This window comes from Condylura cristata, unplaced genomic scaffold (assembly GCF_000260355.1).
Source record: "Condylura cristata isolate star-nosed mole 26May11 unplaced genomic scaffold, ConCri1.0 scaffold00009, whole genome shotgun sequence".
Lineage (NCBI taxonomy): Eukaryota > Metazoa > Chordata > Mammalia > Eulipotyphla > Talpidae > Condylura > Condylura cristata.
The window spans coordinates 25,122,032-25,147,671 of NW_004567110.1; the positions used below are offsets into that span (position 1 = coordinate 25,122,032).

A 25,640-nucleotide genomic window follows, 5' to 3' on the forward strand; every position below is an offset into this window, starting at 1 on the left:
CCCGTGGCAGACCTCTCCTAACCCGCCCGCTTCTCCCCTCAGCAGTGTACTTCGTCAATCTGCCTGTTCTGCTCCCCACTCTGTCTCTGGTGAAGCCTCTCGTCACCCTTGAGCCTCTGACCTGTACCCCAGTTCTGTATGTACAAATAAATAAATCTTTAAAAAAAAAAAAGCATAGGCGGTTTCTTTATTGTGGAATTGTTCAGTCTTTAATAGAGGTTTGTGTGTGTGTGTTGTGAATTTCAGGTAGGGGGCTATCCTAAAAGCACCATTTTCTAAAACTTGAAGTAATAGGGTTATTAGAATCTCCCTAAATGAATTACTAACCTGTGTTTCAGCAGTTCTTTTGCGTATTTATGCTGTTTTAGAGTAGTGAATTCCAAACCTAGTTGATCACTTTGGGTGCCTAGAATTTTTTTTTAAAGTGATACTAATATTATTTATTGTGGTTTAAAATTCAGAAAGTAAACATTGGCATCCCTTTCTTCCCTGTGTGCCTACTTACTTTCCTCATATAGGGCTAATGTTATTTCTTCGAGAGATTATTTTATGTGTGCCATAATTTAGCCAGAATATAAAATTACTGAACTTAATATTTGGAGATTTCTGATTTAGTGGAGTTGGGTGTAGCCTGGGAATGTGTCTTTAAAAATATTCCCTAGAGATTTCCAGGTATAGGCACTGTTATTTCAGATGGTATACACATTAATTTGCTTTTGGCATATTTGTTTCTTAAAACAACTCTGTGAAGCAGATATGGTGCACTGTCTTTGACAGAGGTGGAAATATGAGAGAATAAAGTGATAAATGACCTACTTAAGGTCATTTTTTTTTTTTTAAAGTTGTGGAGTTTGGGGACTCAAAACGCAAGGCATAAATAACTTTGGGGATCAAGGTAGGACCAAAAAGGCACCGATTCTGCCTTCTCACGTCTACAGTACTGATGATTGGCACATGCATAATTTCATATATCAGACTCCACAGATATATTTGTATCTGGCAGTTCTTTCTATTTTGGCACAACACTAAATGTTAATATTTTATTGCATTACCTGTCATTAGGAGACATACAGTGATAGCAGACTTATTTTTGTTTGCATTTTAATACTCTTAGCCAGTTAGACTTAAGTTATCAATTTCAAGTATTTAAGTAGGCTGAACACAGACTTTTGTTATTTTGCTTCTTTATGAGCTCTCTTCCTTTCTTCCCTTAGCTCCCAGTATTTGGTGCCTTCAGCACATTTCCCCAATACCAATCCAGATTATGCTAAAGTAGAAGGGAGGGAAGGAGAAAGAAGACTTTGTGAAGCGAACTGTGGAAAGTATACCAGGATTGTAAAACACTGATGGTTTTGTCTGGTAAAATACTTCTTGGCATCATTCTTAGAGCTTCAAAGTTCTCATTGTGATGTAGGGACATTAGAATTAGGGTAGACCTGCTAGGCGGATTATTTTGTAGACCAGCATTCCTCAGGGTGCTTTTAAAATACTAGTCTCAATATTGATCACACAGCAGAACATCTAAAAATCTTTTACAATGACTATGAAAAATATAAAAAAACTGTGAATCCAGTATTTTGAGGCAGTGTAGGACTTATAGCTGAGATCCATAATGTTCATTTATCTGTTCATCTGTCCATCAACAGTTGCATAGCATTGACTGTGTGTCAGGTGTTGGATTTAGAAATCAACAACACATGGCTTTTGCCTTCAGAGAGTTTGCTGCAGCAGTGAATTACTCAAGTACTTCATTAAACGGTGTAAGAGTGATACAGAAGGCATGCGTCATAGATAATTGGAATCAGACATGTCTAGGTTAGCTTGGCATGAAAGGTGAGTGAAGGTAAAGTAGCTTAACTGATAGCTAGATATGCAGCTGGTTGTTGGAATAGTTAACTCTAGTTAGGCATGTAAATTACATATAGGCTATGTATGCACTTTTATGTATAGGTGCAAAAATATATTAGAATAGTGTGTGAGTATAATTTGAGTAGGGAATTGTGAGAGATTAGTGATGTTTGAAGTAGAGGTGCTCTGGTAGAGTTGAGGAGATAATAGAGAGGTTAGAGGCAAGAAAAGAAGGGAGTTTCCTTACTCTTCGAGAAATAAAAATTCATGCATAGGAAAAAAGAAATGTAGTTTGTCTATAGATTTCCTGTTCCAAGAATTCCCAGACTTAGCTGTCATTCCCTGGATCCTCAGATTCCTACCAAATCTCAGGATTCAAATTGGGTCCCTATTTAGTTTGGCAACCAGTTCAAGCCAGAACTTGGCAGGTTTGAAGTGGCAGTACGTATAGCCAGCTATCCAAGGATGAAGAATATAGTTCAGCAATAATGATAATGGTTGCTGTTTATTGAACATTTAAGTGCTTGGTTCTTTCAGACTATATTACTAAATTACCTTTAATCCTTATAGCAGCACTATCAGAGAAGTCGTTTAATGTCCATTAACTAGACCAAGAATGCCTTCCAAACTCTTGAGGTTAAAGTTACAGAATCATTTAATGATAGGGGTGAAATTGAACCCAAGTTTTTCTGGTATTGCAGCTCTTTGTTTTCCCATTCCAGCGGGCTGCTTCTCTTGACTGTAGGTGTAGTTTTCTGGAGCAAAAGGAATGGTAAACTACCCATGACCATTTCAGAGGCTGTAAAACTGTGATTTTCATCTTTTATGTTAAAAGGGCTACAAGAAGCTGACCAATAGTTACTTGTTAAAAGAAGATATCATGAATCTAATGGCATCAAGGTCATCTTGGTCATCTTGGTCAGGAGTATGACCTCCTGTCTTGTTAAAGAAAAGTCAGATTGCATTACAGATATTTTACTTCAGTTTGTAGTTCTTGCTCAAAGATTGAATAACTTGCTGTATGGCAGTATTTGTATGTATACTCTGTTTATACCATATATGAAATGCATTCGATATCTCAGGAGACATTTGTATGTAAAGTTAAAATTTAGTTTGATGATATTATCTGCATTTGGCAGTCACTTGAATGAATGGTGTTGCAAAGATTCATAATGTGGATATGACCTAAGGGTGAAGGAAACTAAGAAATTTTCCCTTGAAATTTTGGCTGGATGCTGCACTTTTTAGAAGGGGGCTGAAAAAGGAGTATTCTCATCCTGTTAGCACAGGCTTTTTAATATGTGTAGTCTTCCTATTATGAAGATGAAGTTAGTGAGACAGTAGGACTTAGGAGAAATTGTCAGGAATTAATGTGTAAAGGCCACATCCTTTTATCTTTTCCTACTAAATTTCTTCTTGTCCATTTGGCTTGTGTATTTCCCTTTTCCTGTTTTGAATGGAGCTGAAAATAACAACTGGTTTTGCTCTAAAGGAAAGTGACTCATTTTGTTGTATTCAACATTTAGTTTCTCAAAGATGTACCTTTCAAATAGTACAGTAGTTTGAGACTTTATTAGGGAAAAAATGTTATTTATGACACTATGTAGGAGTTTCTAACCAGAATATTTTCCAGGTTGGGAGAGGAATGATTTGTAAGTATAATGCCATTTTTTTTTCCCCCGTGGCAGCTTGTAAAATGTTTCTGTAACATAAATTTTTTCATCTTAGTTTTATAGAAATCTTAACAGTTTTAAGTGAAAAACATTTTTGGGGACTAGTTAAAGATTTCTTGTTGGAGAAAATTTATATCATTTTATGAATTTATAATATTTATTTAGAGACTTCATCTTGAATGCATCTTGAAGGTGAACATCTTGTGTCATTTAAGGAAAAATAAAGACATTATTTAAATAGGCACTTTTCATCTCCATAATCATCGTACCTTGTGACTGGTCCTTTCAGGAAGCTGACAGGTAGACTTTCCTTCCACAAAAGTCATTTATATGACTTAGGGGTCACATAAGGTCAGGTGTTTGCTACTTGACATTGTTTTCTTTGGGTTTGCAAAAAGTGGGGAAATCAGAGAACTCTTTTAGAAATTGTCAAATCAAATTTAAAGAAAATATGGGTAAGACTTATGACTGACCAAAGGTAGGGATCAGCATGTAAACTGAGGTACGGATCAGATTACTCTTCACCAAATAAATATTCCTTTATTCCTTTTCAGAGGGTGGGAGGAGTTCTAGGGGAATGGAAGTGCAGTTGTTACTTCTCATTTCTGAAATTCAGTGTAAGTTGCCATTTTTGTGTTGACTTAGAATCTAAAATTTTTCAGACTCTTAAAAACACCATGTGTGTCAACATCAATTGTGTATCTGTAGGGTGACAAATTGACTTCTTAAGATGCCCCTCCCCTCATTTAGTAATTGCCTTTTGCACGTAAATCTTAAAGAGGGCTTTTTTGTTTTGTTTTGTTTTGTTTTGTTTTGTTTGTAGTTTTGGGCTTACTATCTTCCTCTTCTATTGAAAATCACTGGTGAATGATACTCAGTTACTGCAATAATGAGGGATGGAATGCCCATTAATACATCATGAAAACTTAATACTGTCAGAAAGACAGTATTAAATTTTTGAATATGTTCTATGTTACTTTGCTATTTTCTATCAAAATAGAATTATGTGTAGATGAATGATTAATTTAGAATGCAAGATAGACCATTGGCTCTTAGTATGAAAAGTTCTTTCTTGGTAGGGTTTGGGGGATTCATGTTGCAACCAATATTTAGGAGATTTACGTATTGAGTTTTGGTGTAGTATCAAAGAATGTCATCATTTAAAAATGAGTGCATGATTAAGAGTATTTTGGTTAATCTTTGTGACTATTAAGAATGAGTGCCTGGCCCTCCCTGGTGGTGCAGCGGTTAAAGCACTGCACTAAGAAGCTTAAGCCACTTCCACATGAGTTCGAACCCCGCCTGCCCCGGAGGAGACCACATGGCGTGGCAGACCTCTCCTGACCCACCCAATGCTCCCCTCAGCAGTGTACTTCGTCGATCTGCCTGTTCTGCTCCCCACTCTGTCCCTGTTGAATCCTCTCACCCTCCACATCTCTGGCCTGTACCCCAGTTCTGTATGAATAAATAAATAAATCTTTAAAAAAAAAAAAGAATGAGCGCTTATTTTTCTTTAAAATTAATTTACCAATACCTATGGTTACTTTAATTGTACTATGCATTTTAGCATAGAATACAACAGTTCTCTACAGTATGGTTTATGGTTCTTGAGGTGAAAACTGTTTACGCAAGAGTACTGAGACCTTTTCACTCTTTTGACATTTGTGCTGTTAAAAGAAATACTCATTACAAGTCAAAATAGTGGCACTAAAGTGTATTGCAGGTTATTGTACTTTTCACCTTTTGGGCACTTGCAGAAAAAGAAAAGCCAGTTTCCTTTAAGGGTGTCTTTGTTGAAGTAGTAAAAATCACTCCTTTATTAATCTTAATCTTTTAGTATATATTTTCAAAGGTTTATTTAAGATTTATTTATTTATGTATACAGAACTTGGGTATGGGCTAGAGGTGCAGGGTTGGTAAGAGAATTCACCAGAGACAGAGTGGGGAGCAGAACAGGTAGATTGACGAAGTACACTGCTAAGGGGAGCAGTGGGTGGGTCAGGAGAATTTTACTACGCCATGTGGGTCACCTCCAGGGCGGGGATTGAACTCATGCTGAAATGGCTTCAGCTTCTTAGTGTTGTGCTTTAACCTGCTGCGCCACCAGGGAGGGCCCTAAGATTTATTTTTATTTATGCATGCAAGGACTGGGGTCAGAGGTATGGGGACATGAGAGGATTCAACAAAGTGGGGAGCAGAACAGGCATATCTACTGAAATACACTGCCAAGGGAAACAGCAGGCCAAACAGGAGAGGTCTGTTGTACCTTGTGGGTCACCTCCCTGACTAGGATTTGAACTCATTTCTCAGTGGCTGGCAAAAGCTTGATAGTGCTGACCTTAACCCTTGGGCCAATAGGGAGGCCCAATATATGTTATTTCAATGTTTGATAATACAAAATGAGAAGAGTACTGGTTATCTTAAGTAAAAGCACTTCTGCCAGAGTAGTTGCAAGTTGATATAGCTAATTTCTTCACCTAGCCTCAGTTTTTTCATTTAGCTTGAGAGTTACTGACAAACTATGGTTGGACTGGGTCTTTAACACACATTTTCTCAAATGAACGAAAACAACTGAAGCTATTTGTTGGCAGTGATAGTTGAGATTTCAAGCAAAAATTGGAATTTCGGGTAACTTGTATCCATCACTGTGTATTTGGCACTATAAATTGCTAGTGACTTTATCAGATAATTTTGAAGCTCTGCATAGGTGAGTAAGCTTTTATGTTCCGAATGACCAATACATTCTGCTATTGGCTCATAAATGGATGAAAGTTTTGTTCAAACCTCATTGCTAAGCTTTAGATTTCATATTTCTCCCAATCTTGAAGAAGCTATCATGGTCTAGGCTTGTGTAATATTAAACCTAAATTTGAAAAGAATATTAAAATATTCCTGCTTTTTTCAATAAATATGTGTGGCTAGCTTTTCTTCATATACTTCAGTCAACACAGTATACTTTGACATAGTGAATGCAAAAGTAGGTTTGAGCAGCTAGCTGTCTTATGTTAAGCCTGGTAATAAAAATAGTCACAAAAATAAAAAAAAATACCAAAATTCCTCATTACAAATATTTTCAGGGAAATAGTTTCATAAGTTATTTGACAGTATGCAATGAGTTCAGAATCTTCAGTTTTTCTTGATTTTAGTGTTAATATTATAAATAGTAGTGTATGTAACTCATATAAACCAAAGCTTTTAGGGATCTTCAACAATTTTTGAAAGTATAATGTGATCCTGATAGCACAATGTTCAGAAATAATTAAAACACATTAGGAAGGGTTGGAAAGGAAGGCTTTTGAAAAGGCTCTTAAAAGAATATTTGAGAAGGTAGGAAATAAGCATTTTTCTTACCCACAACCAGAGAGATTCTGGCTTTAGAGTAAACCCTCCTGTACAAGATACAAAGAAAAAAAAGTTATTGTCTCTGCTTTCTTGAAGCCTAACACTTTTGTTTCTGGTAACTTTTTAGTTTCTGTTTGGCCATTCAGTAGTTTTACTCATTAGTTCTTTAATGTCAGTTTTCTGTGGTCATATGTGACATGACAGAAATTAAGGACAAAAAAAAAAAAGTACCAAAGCATTTCATTTATATTCTAAGATTATGGCCTTGCATTTTTACTTTCAAAATTGATATGTATAGTGACTTTTTTCCTGTGAATTTTGTCAAAATAGCTATATTACTTTACCTCATTATTTACCTCCCCTCATTCCCAGTTACTGTTGGGAAATCCTGAACTTGGGGAACCCATGATCAGGGTTAAAGGAGGATAGAAGCAGTGTTAAAAATACTTCAAAAATTTTAAGACATTCTGAAATTGAATGTCCTTAAAGTAAAGTTTTGGGCCTACAATGAGGCTTTCATATTGGTAGAGATTAAGAGAATCATCCCCAATATGCTGATTCTTCACTGACATCTTTAACCACATAGCTCAAGATAACTTGTAAAATTTTAAGTTACAGCAGAGTTTGTGGATGGGGATGAGGTTTTATTTCCATTACACAAATATAAATCCCCAGTGCATCATGACAAGATTCAGTTGATCTCTTCCATTTATAACCAAGGACCCAAGCTCCCTTATTCTAGAGCTGTTTGTGAAGGGGTTTTAAATTGGATACCTTGTGGACTGGATTGAATAAGCTAACTCCAGGCTCTCTCCATTTGCTGGTGGGATTGGGGATGTCCTTACTAGATGCTGGCACAAGTAAGCTTAGCATCAAAGTGCCCTCTGCAACTTTGCTACATACACATCTTTTCTCCCAGCTAAGTGTGTGGCATATAAGACTGCCTCGTATTAGCTTGCATATCGATAATATGAACAGTTTATATGCAAAGCAACAGTTCAGAGCTGGGTAGTGAGAATAGAATGGTATAATCAAAAGAACAATGTATGAAAGTTAAGTACTGAATTTAAAAATTTATGTTCTGTATTTAGGGGTGAGCTTGACATCTATTTATTTCTATGACCTATATAGTAACATAGTAGTGGCTCAAAAAAAAAAAGTATGTGCAATTTCATTGCTTCTTGAGTTATAGGCTTACGATTTAGAGACTTTGCTAGGGGAAATGCCAAAAATATTCGTATTCTATTTTTCTGTAAGAAAATTAGAACACAGAGTCTTAATGCATGATTTGTATTTTGGCAATACCTGCCTTCTCTGACTTGGATGACAAAGGGTGAGCCTTAAGACATTTTCTGTGGGAGTCTGTAACTTAGTGTTGTAGGTGGCCTTTACCAACTGTTGGCGGTTTCTTTATATGATAATTATTAACACCGTTTACTCCAAATAAAGTTATGTGGGTATGTGAGTTTGTCAGAATTACTGGGGAAGTGGTGTGTTACTAAATGTTTTCTCTGTGTTAACAAGTATCCTAAAAGAAATCTGTATATTCACAGTTTTCTTGCATGCTCTAAACTTTAATTTGAAGTGAAAAACCTGCGAGTTAGTTTGTGGAAATTAATGTCAGGGGTAGTTTCTGCCTCTCAAATGGATTGTGTACAGTAGTTTATATTTTGCAGTGTTGGGGTAGCTAAAGTGGAAGAGTCTTACCCTGTCTTTGAAACAGTTCCGACAAACACAAATGACAGGTATATGAAGTAGATGATGAAGGTCTTATGAGGGTAAAGCGTGGTACCCTTGTTTAGGAAGAAAATTAGAGCTACTAAGAAAAGTTTGTAGAGGAGTAGCATTTATACTAGACTTGGCATAAGTAGGAATGAGACAAGGGAAATGTACTGGCGATAGCAGATAATGTCACTCTTAACACTGTTAAGGTGATTTTTGATAAACATGAAAGTATACTGGGTATACTTTGTCAGACACTTTTTAGACATATGAAAACACAGATTTTTATCCTGGAGAATTGGAACCTTTTAGGGATATAAATACACCTAAATCTCTCGGGCTTCATTATGGGCTACCTGGTTGGTAAGGGGTTGGGAGAAAAGTATAAATCTGAAGAACCTGGCTCTCCTTTGTGGTGCAGTGGGTTAAAGCATCATCACATTATGAAGCTCTCCGAAGCCACTCCAGCATGAGTTTGATCCCCAGCCAGGGAGCTGACCCACATGGCGTCGCAGACCTCTCCTGACCCACCCACTGCTCCCCCCAGCAGTGTATTTCGGTAGATCTGCCTGTCCTGCTCCCCACTCTGCCTCTGGTGAATCATCTCACCTACCACACCTCTGGCCTGTACCCCAGTTCTGTAAGCATAAATAAATAAATCTTTAAAAACAAACAAGTAAATAAAAAAAACAACAACTGAAGAACCTGCTGTAAACACTAGTGACAGTTGAGGATCTGAGAGAAAATGAATTATCTTTGATGTTATTAATGTTAAATTTTGGAGAATTGAGGCATATGAAGGGCAGCAATGAAGTAAATCGTTTCTACCAGGCAGGTACTGTTACTTTGATTTCCCATCTTTCCATTAATAGCAGTTTGTTTGCCTTGGTGCTTAAAAAAAAAAAAAAAAAAAACCAGCCTCTGGATCTATAAAATGATTTATAAATTTAAAGGAATAAAGTAGGTTATTGAATTGGAATATAGAATAAATCTTTCATGTAGGAGTACTGAGGATTGCCAAAAGCTTATTGCTAGCCTGTCTATTGTGTGTTACATCCGCCATACAAAGGCTTTTCATGTCTGTCCCTGAGTGAGATTAAATTTTGAGTTATGAGGTTATTTTGTAATGTTACGCTGTGCTTTTAAAATTGTTTCCCATCATAACCACATGTAAAGATATATTCTGAAATGGAATTTGGTGAACTCCAGAGTGGTTTTCCTTTTATTTTAAAGCAGCAAATTTTTGTTAATAGTACTGTGAGAAAATAGTTTAAGAGTCATTGTAAACTCTGGGAGGAACATCCTTTAAAGCAGATAAGTACCTATGATCATGTAGTGACATTTAGTAACTTGGTAAATTTAAATGATTCTGGTTCTTGTTTGCAGTGATTCTGTGATTTGCATGTGATACTGAATACGCTAATGTAAAAGAAAATCATACACTCACTTTTTAGAAAAAGATTTATTTATTTTTGCATACATAACGGGTACAGGCCAGAGGTGCAGGGGTAGTGAGAAGATTCACTAGAGACAATGCAGAGTAGAACAGGCCAACTGACGAATTACACTGCTGAGGGGAGCAGCAGACAGGTCAGGAGAGGTCTGCCACGCCATGTGGATTACCTCCCGGTATTGAACTCACACTGAAGTGTCTGAGGCCAGCTTGCGGTGCTGTGTCCTAACCTGTTGCGCCACCAGTGAGAGCCTTCATCGTGATTTTTTAGATTTGAAAATTTAATGGCAGTAACCATTCCTTCTGTTTCCTTAGTAGTCCAAAGTTTGCTGTTGAGTCCTTGATTAATTAACAGTTTCTAGTGTTATATGATATATTCAAAGCTTATTTTAGTTTTATAATAAAACATTATATGCCAGGAATGTTTGAAGTCAGTGAAAACATAAATTTAAATCTAGTTTTGTATGGTCCATTATTGAAAAGTCTGACAAATTTTACCTCCCCATCTCCATTCTTTTTTGAAAGTTGTAGAGAAGGTGAGATTAGACAAAAAGAAATGAATGGGTTTAGTTATATATAAGCCTGAGAACTAGTACCTTCTGAAAGTGTCACCAGTATGGTTTTGGAAGGGTAAAAACCTGGCTTAGTCCTACCTCTCGCATTCTGTCTCTAGTGCAGTGAAAAGTTTGTAACTTTTCATTGTAAGTGTGACCCTGGAAAGTGAGAGTTCTTGCCTTTGCTCTGGGTCTTCTGAAAGCTGTGGAGCATCCTGATTTATATTCTCCTCACTTTTCCCTTGGAATTTAGGAGTTCCACCGTGCATTCGTCTCATGGTGTTTTATTTTGTCTTGGAACACAGAAGTGTGCCTGGTAAATAAGCACACCTAGATTTGGTGACTCTTTTAGGACCAGTGAAAGTGCATTTTTGTTCATAAAAGTAAATGCAACATTGGGCTACAAAAGTGAAAATGTATTTTATGTAGGGGGTCAGGTCATGTATGATCAGATACTATTCTTTGGGAGGGTGAGTAAAGTCACCAGTGAGTACTTTCTGGGAGAGAAATTAAGTATGACATAGTTGAAAGTTACTCTTGCTTAGTAGACAAAGATGTTCCTCAACAATGAACAGAAGATAGGATTTAGGAAAGTTCTCAGGGATAACTGACTTCTGCTAGAATCTCTTATTGAAATATTAGGCTATCTGTCCATAGAAATGATTTTTGGCAGCTTTAAAAATCCAAAATTGGCTTTAGAATGTGATTTATATTTGTAGTATATATATCACTTTCATCTGTTAATTGAAATGATTCAAGTTTGAGTCCATGTATTTTTTGTGTAGAGAGCAAGATTCATGGAATTTCTTATTGACTTAATTTAATGTTCTGTTTTTTTTTCCTGTTGCTTTCAAAAATGCTCTGTTTTTCTTTTTTTAAAGAGAATTATTTCTGAAAAGTTTTGAAAAACCAGGCATTTATTTTGATAACATAATAGAATTGAGTTCTTAAAATCAGTTTGATTTACATCTTCACATTATGAAACGACTTACTCAGGTTGACAGAACTGCCTAGATTGATGAATATTACAATACTTTAAATTAATTCAGATCCCTTTCCTTCAAAGAAAACAGCAAAATCATAATAGAAATAAGAGTAAATATGTAGACCTTTAAGGTTTTTGCCTAAGCATATTGAATATGCTTAAAAATATGGGGGGAGGGGGTGATGCCCTTGTTTTATAGATTTGTACTTTGAGGTTTTAGTTTATATAATTTACATCATAGGCCTTTTAAGAATTTGAGGCTACATATTAAGTCTGTGAGGTTTTTTGATTTTTTTTTTTTTTTACTGACCCGTTTTATTCAATTCTAATGGATTTGTTTCCCAAATGGTTTCATTCCATAATATACCTGGGCATTTAAGAAATTCTTGGCAGATATAATAGCAGTGTTTAAAAAATGGCTCTCCTGTAGGTATTGGATCAAGTACTAATTCTACTGCCACTTAACACAACCCTAGATAGATGTCTCAGTTTGTTCATTTAAATACTAGGATTATTAATTACTATTGAAGTTGCTAGTGAGGTGGTGATAGAAGGGAATTGTAGAGTCAACTTGTGATCTTTTTTGGGACAAAATAAAAAATTATATAAAGAACATATTGGCCATAGCAAATTTGTCTGCATACCACTGTTAGAAATAAAAAAAAGCCGAATCAAAATAATGGTAGAACGGCCTATCAGAATTGGATCTGTACAGTGATTTATTCATACTTTGTTTTGTTTTAAAGGTTACGAGAAGTTTCAGAGAAACTGAATAAATATAATTTAAACAGGTAAAAGAGTTTTAAGATATTTTAAATTTTATAAATAATGATTTTTCTTTACTGGGAAAAAGGATGCATTTAGGCAGAAGTTACTAAGAATGTTTTAATGGGAGAGGGGAACCACAGGAGTTGTGATTCTCATTCCAGCCTTCAGATCCATTACAGACAGCAGGGCCATATGAGGTCTGAAGATACAGTGATTAAAATCCCACTTGTCAGTGTCATACACATCAACTTTTTTTAGATCTATTAACTTTATGTGAATTGGGGCAATTTTCTTTCAATGAAATTTTATTGATTTGCCACATGTATTTGCATAACTAATTACAGGGGAATTGGGATTTTTTGAATTTACAGTTTCTATTCGTAGTTTTTATTTTGTATAAACTCAGTATGCCAAAGAGCTCTAATGAGTATGGATGCCATGATTATTACTTTACAATTATTACTTGTCAGTATTAGTTTTTGGGAACTGGTTTCACCAGCTTTTTTTCCTTTTGATAATTGGTTAACAAAGAAAGTCAACTCTGGGATTTATTTACCCTTTAAAAATGGATTCACTTATATATATATTTTTTTTATTCTTCAGCCATCCCCCTTTGAATGTGTTGGAACAGGCTACTATTAAACAGTGTGTGGTGGGACCAAATCATGCTGCCTTTCTTCTTGAGGTAAATTGTTTACTGTGAGGTAGTGAAATGAAAAGTAAACCACTGTGTATCATCATTTTCACCACAGCAGTTTCTTATAAGAGCTGTTTCAGGGTCACCCACTTTATTTCTGTATTGTGTAAATTCTCTGATTCAGACAAAATTAAATGATATACTAGAGCTTGAAATTACTTAGTAACATATTTAAGACATTCCTTTACTCTGAGTTACATTTGATTGAGGTGATTTAAGTTATTTTTTATTAGTTTCTTGACAGTATATGTAAAACACACTATCCCAGCACAGGTCTGAGCACCTCTAGAAGGGAGTTTTCTCTTCCAAGTTGATAGTGATAAGTACATAATCCATTTGTTGAATAAATCCAAGTTTTTATACATATTTTCACTTTGGAAATTGGTCCTTTATTATTATTATTATTATTTTTTTGCTTTTAGGATGGTAGAGTGTGCAGGATTGGTTTTTCAGTACAGCCAGATAGATTGGAATTGGGTAAACCTGACAACAATGATGGGTAAGACATTCTGTGCTTTCTAATTAATAATATTTAGTTTTTAAAAAGCATTACATTAAACTGTGTTTTGATTTGTAGCCCTCAAAAAAAGGGGAGAGGATTGCAGAAAATAAGATGTTTAAAATAGTGAAATGGTTATTTTGAACTTTAATTTTGATTTTGTTGCAAGTAGTGATTTATATTAGCATTGAAAGTAATACAGGAATTGATGACCACTTACCAAAAATAGATTGCCAGAAGGGTGATAACGCTACGGGTTTTCCCCGCTATCCAAGAGTACAATATGTCTGTTTTTTGGGCCTGGAAATGCTATTACCATTAAATTTATATGGAAAAAAATTGAACATTTTGGACCCAAAATTTATTTACCAAACCATACCTACTTTCAGGTGGTGGGGAAACCTGATATATAGGTCCCAAGTCAGATCTGCTCTTTGAAGTAACTTTTTAGGTTATATTAACTCTTATATTAATTCTTTTATAATTAAGAATTAATTATATTAATTCTTTTTTAATGTCTCCAAATCAGGTAACTCAATTGAAAGTGACAGGGCCTTTAACATTTTGGTTCTGTAAATGAAGTCCTCTTAAAAAGGTTGCTAGATCAATACATGATGAGTTTCAGTTGACTGTTCCTGAAGAAAGGGAGATTATTTTTTTTAAATTTGAAATTTTCAGTTAAGCCAAGAAAATTGTTCATCCAGGAAAGAATGCTGAGTTACTATGAGACTACCAATTAGCTTTGTCCTTTGAAGTGTGATTTCAGTTGGACTAATGAGAGAAACTTGAGGCTGGTATTTCCCTACAATAAGTCCTAGAGAAGGAGACCTGGCATCCCAGTCTTGTTCTCATTTGTGATTGTTCTGTGATTTTCTGCCCTGTGCTTTTCCCCAGGTCAAAGCTGAACAGCACCTCTGGGGCAGGGAGGACATCCAGGCCTGGTAGGACAAGTGACTCCCCGTGGTTTCTCTCAGGTTCCGAGACACTGGGCAGGCTGGCAGGCAACACTCTGGGGTAAGTTGTGACCAGATGATGACATCCACTGGTCTGGGTTATTGTTCTCTGAGTATTCTCACTGTGAGTGATCACCTTCAGAATTTTCTAGTGATGGAATGAGGAAACACCCCTGAATTTTGGGTGGGAGCTTGTGTTGCTCATGGTGAACCACCATGGTAAAAATAACCTACAGAGGCTAATTACAATTAACCTAGGTTCTTGACCTTATAAAATAGTGTGTTTACATGCATTTATAGTGTCATTTAAATTTTTTAATTGTTTAATCTTTGGTATGTCTCATTTGTGATTCATTCCTGGGTTAAAAAAAAATGGTAGCAGGTATTTCTGGTATCCAGATATGATAGTTCTGTCTAAATTAATTAAAGTTTATAAATCATGTGACTAATCCTTACCGCTTCTTAAAAGCTATTTTTACTTTTTATAAGTCATATACCTTTTAAAATAGGCACTGAACTCTTTTATATTTTATCAAAAGTAATCTTGTCCATCTGGACTAATTACAAATTCCTAATCAAATGATTTTGTTCATTTTGTACCTTTAGTCTTACATAACCAGCTTTTCTGACATTAGCCAATTAATGACTAGTTAATATCAAGTCAATTTAGTCAGTATTTCAAAGGCTGATCAGAGAAACATAACCAGAAGCACTATATTAATTAAAAAAAATATTTAGTTATACTTACAAGAACTGAGGTATAGGTCAGAAGTGCGAGGGGGTGGGAGAATCCATCAGAGGCAGAGTGGGAGCAGAACAGGACTGAAATACACTGCTGAGGGGAGCAGCAGCAGGCGAGTCAAGAGAGGTCTGCTATGCCATGTGGTCAGCTCCTTGGCTGTGGCTGTGGAGAGCTTCATAGTGCTGTGCTTTAACTTGTTGCACCACCAGGGAGGGCCCTAGAAGCAATTTAAATTTTTTAAAATATAACTCGGGGGAGAAGGAAGGTTTAAAACCTTAAATTTCGACACTGAATTTTTAGGTTAAGTTAGCTTTAAAATTTGAGGTACCAAGATGCTAATTTACATTTTTGTTTTCAGGCTGATCTAAGTTTATTTTGAGGTCAGAAGGAAGTCATTTAGTTGAGTGCATCCTTGAGTGCATCTACTGGAATAACTAACTCTTGGCTTGACTAAAATTGTATCTTATTTTTTTATGGTGAAGAACTTTTTTTTTTTAATAGTTTATTTTTACATCATTTCGTACATTTTTTTTTTCATCTCAGTTGTAATCCCCGTGGGTTTCCCATCACCGAGTCACCCGTGTGCCATCATATGGTGAAGAACTCTTAAAGTCATATGTAATAAAATTTTTATTGGTAGTAGGAAAAAAGTCATTTTTATTTGAGAAAGTCATACTATGTAAAACTATCTTCTTGAAAGATAAAAATTTGTTTTTGAATGGCCACTGGACTACAGCCTGTAGGCTAAATCCAAATGCTCCTGTTTTTTGTTGAAAAACAGCTGCTTGATATTTTACTTAACTGCTTTTGTGCTAAGATGTCAGAGATGGGTAGTTACTACAAAGATTGTTCAGCCCACAAAACTAAGTCAGCTAATTATTATTCAGGTCTTTATAGAAGAGGTTGCTGATCTCTGATTTAGTTTTTCAATTTACATAGGGGCATTTGTTCCAAATCCTGTACTTTTTATTAATTTTTAAATTTAACTTTCCCTTTTGAAATGATTCCTTAAATTTGCAAATATTTTCACCCAGTTTTCTCAAATGTTAGTGTTTTACATTTCTATAGGGTAATTATCAGTATCAGAAAATTAATATTGATCAGTACTACAGCATGTATTCACATTTTTGCCAGTTGCCCCAGTAATACCCTTGCTCAGACCAGCTTCAATCTTAGACATGTTCTCTTTTTTTCTTGAATTTGATGATGTCTGTATATTTAAAACCAATCAATCAAGTATTAAACTAAGACTTAATATCGCAGGCTGTGAACTGTGTATACTAGGTGTGATCTCCTCATTTGATTTAGAAGTACTCTATCTTGAGTGCTGTAAAATGAGTTTACAATTGAAGGATTCATTTGATAAGTAAAATATAGACAGTGAAACTTAGTTTCTCAGAATTTTTTAATTTAATTTATTTTTAAAGATTTACTTATTTATGCATACTAAAATTGGGCTATAGGTTTAGATGTGCAAGGGTGCAAAAGCGTTCATCAGAGATAAGAGTGGGGAGCAGAACGGGCACTCATCAATATTAATTTTCTGATACTGATAATTAAACTATGATAATGTAAAACTAACATTTGAGAAAACTGGGTGAAAAGTATTTGCAAATTTAATTTGAAATACATTGCTGAGGGGAAAAATGGGCAAAATGGGAGAGATCTGCTGTACCATGTAGGTAACCTGCTTGGCTTGGGATCGAACTCATACATACAACAGTGGCTGAAGATAGCTTCACAGTGCTGAGACTTAACCCCTTGTACCACCAAGGGAGACTCAGAATTTTTGAATTTAATATTAAAAATTATACAGCTCATTATAATTATATTGCTAAATCCAGCACTATCTTTTGTGACCATTGATAAACTTCAGTTATAGTTGAAGCATAGTTTAATGCTTTAGTTTTTCTTTAGATAGTAAATTGGTTAGAGTAATATCTAGGAGTAACTGAGATAGGGAGGCTGCTGAGTGTTTGGATTCTGTTAGAGACCTTGTACAGTGGTTTGAGAAAAAAGCTTGGTATCCTCCATAATAATGGTCAGGTTAATAGTCAAATCAGAGATCCTTTGACATTTGTATTCCAGTTATCTCAGTTGAAGGATTGTGTAGCTGAGATTGCAAATTGCGGCTGGTCATATTTTGATGGATTGATCCTAGCATTGCTTAAGTAGAAAACACATTTGAATGTTTCAGATGGGCAGGTATATTTTCCACTTTTCATTTATGTAACATGTCTGTCCCTTATGGAGATTTGAATTTGTTAATTTGTAAGGGCTACCAAGGAGCAATGTATATAGGTATGGTTTATCTGATTTGGTTTCTAGCATTATTTGCTTGGTGGCAAAGGTGACTAGCATTCCTTGGTAGAAATGTCAAGTCATCTCATATATCTGTTAGCTGTATAATTTATCGTCCAAACTGGGGCATTTTGGAGTAAAATTAATAGTTAGGGTTGGACAGTAGACTCACACTGGCACTGTCTAAGGCGAACTGGGACATAGGACTCAAGATGATCTTTTCAGATTCTTTTTAAGAAGTTCTACAAGTTCATGTGGAGGATTGAGGGCCGAAGGGGAAGGGTTTGCTATGATGGAAGCAGGTACTGACTGACCTTGTTTTAGTAGTGAGGGACCTCATAGCCTAAGAGCTACTACTGATGAGCAGTCTGGGATGTGAACCTGGCTTTCTAGGGTGGTCTGAGTTGCTGCTAAGCAACACTGAATGCTCAGTCTTAGGCCCTTAGGTCTACAGATTAGGTCCATAACAGCTTGGGAGACAATATGCCAGTTTACATTCATGTATTAGAATACTGCACAGCAAAGAAAAAGAAGCTCTGTTGCATTAAAAAATGCTAATTCTTTGTAAATTCTCCAATATTTAGAAGTCGCTGGAGTTCTGGAGTGGGTGGAAGTGGAGGAGGATCCTCTGGTAGGTCATCAGCTGGCGCTCGAGATTCCCGTCGACAAACTCGAGTTATTCGGACAGGACGGGATCGAGGTTCTGGGCTTTTGGGCAGTCAGCCACAGCCAGTTATTCCAGCATCCGTCATTCCAGAGGAGCTGATTTCACAGGTAGGATTGTATAACACAGTTAACTTCAGAAAACAGGACAGGGTAAGCGTGAGGTTTAACTGAATGTAGTGGGCTATAGTTGTAAATCATACCATGAATATGAAATACTGTTTTCCTGCTTGATATTGATAAAGATTTAATCAAAAGAGAACTAGCATAGCACATTATTTATTTTATTTTATTTTATTTTACTTTAGGCCCAAGTTGTCTTACAGGGCAAATCTAGAAGTGTCATTATTCGGGAACTTCAGCGAACAAATCTCGATGTAAACCTTGCTGTAAATAATTTACTTAGCCGGGACGATGAAGATGGGGATGATGGGGATGATACAGCCAGTGAATCTTACTTGCCTGGAGGTTGGTTTTTTTCATTTCTGGAGGGAGGCTTTTATTTTTTGTCTGGGAAATGGAATGTTAAAGTACAGTAGATTGTCTGACAATTCTTTCCAAGGTGATAGCTATTTCTCATTGATGTGTCTGATTTGACTGTAAAATATCTTTAAGGGAACACAGGGAAGTATTTTTTGCCCAGCGGACTTGCATTTGCATCCAGTAGAGTGCTTTATCACTGACAGATATTTCTGGAGTGTTGCTTGTTGATATGTCACAGATACCTTGATTAGTTATCTCTTGTTTTCTTAAGTTTACTTAGTAGTTAATGCAAGATACAAACATGTATTTGTGATGTTCCTTAAAAATCTGTATTAATCATCTGAATTTTATTTCATAGGTAGTTAATTGCCTCTTTCCTTCCAAATAATGTCAGTAATCCCTGATTTTAAAGTTTTAATTTTCAGTCCATCTTTCAGTGATCTACAGATGTTGTTTTCTGTATCTACGTCACTTATATTTGTTTCTGCTTATAGAGGATCTTATGTCTCTTCTTGATGCTGACATTCATTCTGCCCACCCAAGTGTCATCATTGATGCTGATGCCATGTTTTCTGAAGATATTAGCTATTTTGGTTACCCTTCTTTCCGTCGGTCATCACTTTCCAGGCTAGGCTCATCTCGAGGTAATTTTGCATTTATTTTTTGTGATCATTGGCTGACTGTATGAAGAGATAGTGGTAGCGCTGACTGTATTTGAACATTTAATATGACCGAAGATGAAAACATTACATATTAGTGTTTTGGGGACTTTGACATTAAAACTAGTTATTTGTTATTTTCAAGAGCCACAATATTATTTTAAGAAATTATTTTTTATCTACCCGTGGAATGCATATCAAGGGTTATGATTAATTGCATTTTTAACCAGGTATAAGGATTCTGAACTAAAAGCAGAATTCTACTGTGTTGTGACATGCAGCATTCAGAAAACAAGTTTTTTTAGTTTTTTTTTTAATTAAAATAAGTGATTAGTCTACTCACTTTAAATCTGTGTTAGATGGAAGTGTGAAATATGAAAAAAAAAACATACTGGAATGGATTTGCCCAACAATAACTATATAGAAGTGTTTAGCTTGTTAAAATGTTATTTTCAAAAGGTTGAAATCCTTAAAAAAAATAGAGTAACAAAACAGTTTAGAGAAAGATTTTGAAATCATACCAAGTACAAGTTTTTCTTTGTTTATGTTGATATAAATTCAGTTTTGGTTTAACTTTGTTAAGTCAATAGTTTTACTTTTCAGAATGTAAAACTGCTTGATTCAGATAATGGACAGGAATCAGCTCTATCATTTACTGATAATTAGTTGCCATGTTATATTAAGAACTTGATGCAAATAATTTAGTATTTAAAACTAGAATTTCAAAATAATAAACCCATCATGTATAAGTATGCTTAAGAATATTATGTTATGACTTAAAACATTTAAATAAGTGTGTACTCTACTGCCTTAAATACATCAAATATTGCTTTTTCAAGTATTCAGTATGTAATACAAATAACTTCTAATGTCTCCCTTTTGCTTTTCTTTTGGTCATTCTTTTTAGGCATTAGTTTACATCATATGAAGCTGCTTGAACCTTTTATTACTACTTTTATTAATGGCAAGCTCATATGGTTAAAGTTAATACTGCCTTTAATCTTTGTCTAAGTTTTAGGAAATTTAATTACCCACTTATAAAAATAATATATGATCAAACTTGGGAGGGAAAAATGGCTTTAGAGAATTTGCAACCCAGTTGCATGGGAAGCAGTATTTCATAAAGAAATATTCCTACAAAGATTGTTAAAGAGAAAATAAAAGTGTGTCTGATTCTCAAAAACTTAAAGACTTATCCATAAAATCCTAGCCTATAAAAATGACTCTAAACAGGGACTTGGATTATCAGAAATTTTATAGTTAATGGATTTGTATTTTAACCTTCCAGCTTTTTTTAATTAGATGATTTTCTAACAAGTACTCTTCTGATTTATCTACATGCGTCTAATGTGTTGAAATGTATGCACATTTTCTATAGACAAGCAAAAAAGCATTATGGTAAGCCTTTTAAGTGAAAGTCCAAAATTTTAAACACCAATTACAATCCCCCAAATCCAGTTTAAAATAAAGCAGTTGTACTCTAAAAATATGTAGCTGGAATTCAGAAGTGTGCTTTATATAGTTCTTAAACATGCAAGTTTATAATTTTCATATATTTGCTTGAAATAGTTAATATTTTGAATGTTGCATGTCAGACCTATTAGATATACCTTTATATTACATTTTTGTGAGTAGATAAACTGCTGTTAGTTGCATCCTGAAGGGTCTTTACTAGAGAGTGGCTTACTTTTATCCCACTGGTGTGACCCAATTGCATACCAGTTCTCCTTCTTCCCTTAGAGAGAGACTCTGAGCTGTTGCGTGAACGTGAGTCAGTTTTACGTTTACGTGAAAGAAGGTGGCTTGATGGAGCCTCATTTGATAATGAAAGGGGCTCTACCAGCAAAGAAGGAGAGCCAAACTTGGATAAGAAGAATACACCTGTTCAAAGTCCAGTATCTCTAGGAGAAGATTTGCAGTGGTGGCCTGATAAGGTATTTGAGAAAAACTGCTATCCTTTCTAAACTGATTTATCTCAAAACCATCCCCCTCAACAAAGATTGCTTTATTTGAGAATTATGTACTAGCATCCAAGAAAAAAAGAGACAAAAGACATACAGTGGTATGTTTATTATAAAATATGAGTAGAGTATATTTGTCAATATATGAATCATCTTACTGTTTAGTGGTGCTATTTAAAACTTTTTTTTATTTGAAGTTAGAGAATTGAAAAGTAGTTCCAGATAACAGATGAGCATTCTGTTTCTATATTTTTTTCCCTCACAATGATTGCACCATTAATTTGTAAATTTGGTAGAAATTTATTTCATAATGACAGACAGCCCTCAGTTTCTGCAGGGCAAGTCATTGATGGAAGTATTCATGTCATGGCAAGATGAGAGATCCTTGTTTCTTTAAGTTGTTAGCTGTCCTGCGTGATGGCAGTGAATTCTGACAGGCCCTTTGCTTTAAATGCTGTGGAGAACAAAGCAGACTGAACAGTAATGGACCAGGGGAGCTCGGCCATCCTGAGGAGTAGTTGCAGTGACTGGCTTCTAGAAAATAACCATGATTTGTTACGTTGATTGGAATCTTTTCAAAATCTGCCAAAATTTGTTGATTATGTGTAGGTTTTGTTTTAAATGATTGGCGATTCATCTTCAAATAATGCTATAGGTAACCCTGTGTTTTTGAAGTGTCTTGTTTCTTTCCTTTTTCTAGAATCAGTTGGGTAGGAAATTTTAAGTAAAAGAAGATAAAAACTTTGAGGTTAATCTCTAATGGATGAGGAGATTGATATGGATTTCTGGTCCTTCTTGAAGTTGAACTTGAATTTGGGATATTAAAAGAAAACTTTATTTAACATTCTGAATTTATTTTTCATAGTTATTGTAAATCTTGATGTACTTCATTTGTTTTCTTCTACATTCAGCTCACGTGCAAAGCTTGAATGCAAGAAGGAACTGGAATTTTAATAAGTCTTCTTGTAAGCAAAAGGTTATTCTGTTTTCTTTGGCAGCTGACAGACTTGTCCTGAATTGTAGTCTCTTATTTCCATAAAACTAGAAATGTTGCAAGTTGTACTTTTACTTCATATGGTAGAAAGGTGATTTCTAAACCATTGGTAAATTTTTTTTTCCTTTCCCTTTTTCTTTGTTTTTTCCCTATGCATTCTTCTGGCTTTCCTGTATCTCCTGTTTGGGCCATCTTAAGGCTGTCCACTTCATATGCTCTCTTCATAATCATATTGGCAGGAAGTGGGAAAAAAAAACTTCATTATTTCTGTTTTAGTACTCCAATACATAAATACAAGTTCAATAAGTTTTCCTCCCTGGCTCTAGTATGTCATTAGATTTAGCTAGACTTTGTGGCTTTGTGGGCCTTTAGTGATAGACACAACTTGTTTTCAGAGATAACTTATTAAGTGCATTATAAGCTCTTGACACTGTATAGGTCTTTTTTTTTTTTAAGATACTTATTTATGCATACAAGGGGTGTAGGTGAGAGATGCCAGGGTGATGGGATTTAACAGATAGAAGAGTGGGGAGCGAAACAGGCAAATCTACTGATACACATTGCTGAGGGGAACAGCGGGCAAGACAGAGAGGTCTGTTGTGCCATGTGGGTCATTTCCCTGACCTGGATTGAACTCATACTGCAGTGGCTGCTGGTAACTTTAATCCACCACCAGGGAGGCCCAACACTGAGGATTTTACTGAGTGTTTTATTTCCTTGGATTGTGTAGACACCCAGCAGAAGGGAGACTAGCAGCATGTGAAACAAAGTATATATTATCTCTACTTTTTTACTTTATTAAACCTTAATTTAAAATATTGTCATTGAAACAACTGCATTTTAATTCTACTCAGACAGAAGCTAAAGCTATTTAACTGTTACATATTATCATAGTTATCAACAAATGCTATTAGATGCTTATTTTCCTGAGCTGAATGCTGTGCCCAGAAAGAGAATGCAGTATTTAAAGGAAATGAAGACTCTATTTTCAAGTAACTTTAGGACAACATACAAGAGCATAGGATGAATATCACATAAAAAAATGGAAGGTATGCAGAACTGTATTGGTTCTCCACAAATAAAGTGGTGGCCTCTAAGGAGTAGAAGGCTTAGGGTAGAGCTTGATAGGACAGAGAAGTGGGTGAAGAATGCCAGGAGACAAGGCGTCAGCACGCTACTCACTAAAGAAAACATGTGTCCGTCTCTGTCTCTCTCCCTCTTCTCTTTTTTGTGGTCAAAATATGCATCCCAGCTTAAATTCAGCAATATGTTTTAAAATTTAAGACTGATTAATACCCATATCTTTTCCTTTTGTTCTTGTGAATGATAACTCCATTCATATATTACCTGGATTAATACTAACTTTCCCATCACTCATTGAGAGAAACAGCCACTTGAAAATTTCACCATTTTGTAAGCTAATTTAAAGTTCCCTTAATGGCAGACTGTTTTCTTTTCTCAAGCCTTTATATAGTAGTATAACGTTGAACTGAAAATATTTAAGAACCTTAAACTTCAAATATTTCCATGAATTCAAAAATAATATAAAAGCAATTGGTCATAGAGATACTAAAATTCCATGAAGACACAGGTGTGAGTCATTCAATCAGTAGACTGGATTAATTGAATGTATGCTGTTGTTAGATTTTTACTTTGGTGTTAGGGTGTAAGTTTTGCAGGAGGCAGAAGAGTGATATTAATACTTTCTAGTACCATAGTAGAATTAGTTAAGAAGCTTTGGGGAATTAGAGTGTGGACAGTGGGGTCAGACTTGGTAGGTTCATATCTTGGTCTAGCACATACTAGGTATGTTGGCTTGTTTGAATTATTTTAGCCTCCTTGTGCTTTTGTTTTCTTCTCTGTAAGGAAATTGTTTTTACCTTATGGAACTCTCAGGGAATGAAGAAAGTTAAAAATGTAATATGTAAAGAGCAAGGAAAATAGGTAGCTCTGCAGATCATGAAGGGTGAGCATCAAAGCTGGATTTGGGTACTTAGGTCCAAGTGGCATTAGTATTTTTGTGTGTCAGCCTCTCCTAGATTACTGGGCACAGCTGAAAGAGCTAAAGACCATACATACCCTTTATGTGACTGGATGGGATTGCAAGTAATTAAAGAATATTTTTATTTCAGTCACAATTTAACATAATAGAAAATTGATGAATAAGTACATATCTACCAAAGAAAGTGCTTAAGCCTGTACCTCTCAATCCAAATTCCTAGTGATTGTTAGCCAAGTTTATACTTTATATACTGTATATAGGTTTACCCCAAAATAGTAACTTTCTTATACTTCTCCCATTCACCCACCCTCTCACCATTTTTCTTTCCACTCTTTGTTACTATCCTTTATGTATCTGGTAATAACTTCGGTAACTGTTACTTTGATAACACAATGGAATCTTGTAATTAGGTGATTATTTAGCATGACTATTTCATTTCCCAGTCATTTTAATAGTTCAATTTTCTCAGACTAGAAATTTACTTCAGTGTTGCTGGCTGTTTACATGTGAATTGTTAACTGTCAATATATTTGTACAAATGTACGTCCACCAGGAACTTAGTGGCTTATAAGGGGGAAAATGCAGTTATAGTAGTATCACAGGCTCAAAAGTAGAACGCAGAAGTAAAAGCAAATAATAAAAATTGAAGCGGTAACAAATCAGACCTCTCTGACTTAAAGGATGCCCACGTCCTTTTCAGTTAGTTCTCAAAGAGAGTGGGTGGTAAATCAGTACTGTTAGTTTATAGTCATCATCTTACTGTTTGAATTTACTTTTGGGTATTCTGGTAAAATAAAATTTATTCCCACTAGCCTGCTGCATTGTGGAGTTTTATGTTGTTTTTAGTTTCTTTGAGCAGTGTGGAGAGGAGTTATTACTCCATGGCGCTTACTCCCACTGCTGGAGCACCCATATTCTTGGGTTAGTCATAGTAAGTTGGGTGCAGGAAGTTTCAGTTTTTTAAATTGATACTTGGGAGTTTCCAGGAAGTATCTGTTCACAGTTAAGTAGGTGTGCCAAAAATGTAACTCCTGAAAAGAGTCAAAAGGGAAATGATCATAAGTAGGAAAATAAGCTGACAGCAAGAAAAATGAAGTATAGAAAAGAACATTTTACCAAGTTATGAAGTGTAACCTGTAGCTGTTCTCCTTTCATCCAAACTATAATATATAGTACATTGGAGCTGATACTTAATGAACTACAGTATTTGCTAATAGTAGGAACTTTTTTCAATAAAAAGCAAGTTTTGTGGGAAGAAATTCGTAATAAAATAACTTTTTCAAAATGTAAGTTACAAAATGTAGATGAAGTCGGTAGAAGTGCATGTTGTTGGACTGAGAG

General features: G+C 35.3%; 1 protein-coding gene across 1 annotated transcript in view; it reads left to right on the forward strand.

The window, feature by feature from the left end:
* Positions 1-25,640, forward strand: part of UBR5 (ubiquitin protein ligase E3 component n-recognin 5) — a 122,308-nt gene that overhangs the window by 26,488 nt on the left and 70,180 nt on the right. The window contains exons 2-9 of the mRNA XM_012722908.1: positions 12,324-12,368; positions 12,949-13,030; positions 13,465-13,541; positions 14,436-14,555; positions 18,122-18,311; positions 18,509-18,668; positions 19,178-19,327; positions 21,083-21,276. Coding sequence (XP_012578362.1) covers positions 12,324-12,368; positions 12,949-13,030; positions 13,465-13,541; positions 14,436-14,555; positions 18,122-18,311; positions 18,509-18,668; positions 19,178-19,327; positions 21,083-21,276 — 1,018 coding nt within the window. The remainder of the gene's footprint in view (positions 1-12,323; positions 12,369-12,948; positions 13,031-13,464; positions 13,542-14,435; positions 14,556-18,121; positions 18,312-18,508; positions 18,669-19,177; positions 19,328-21,082; positions 21,277-25,640) is intronic.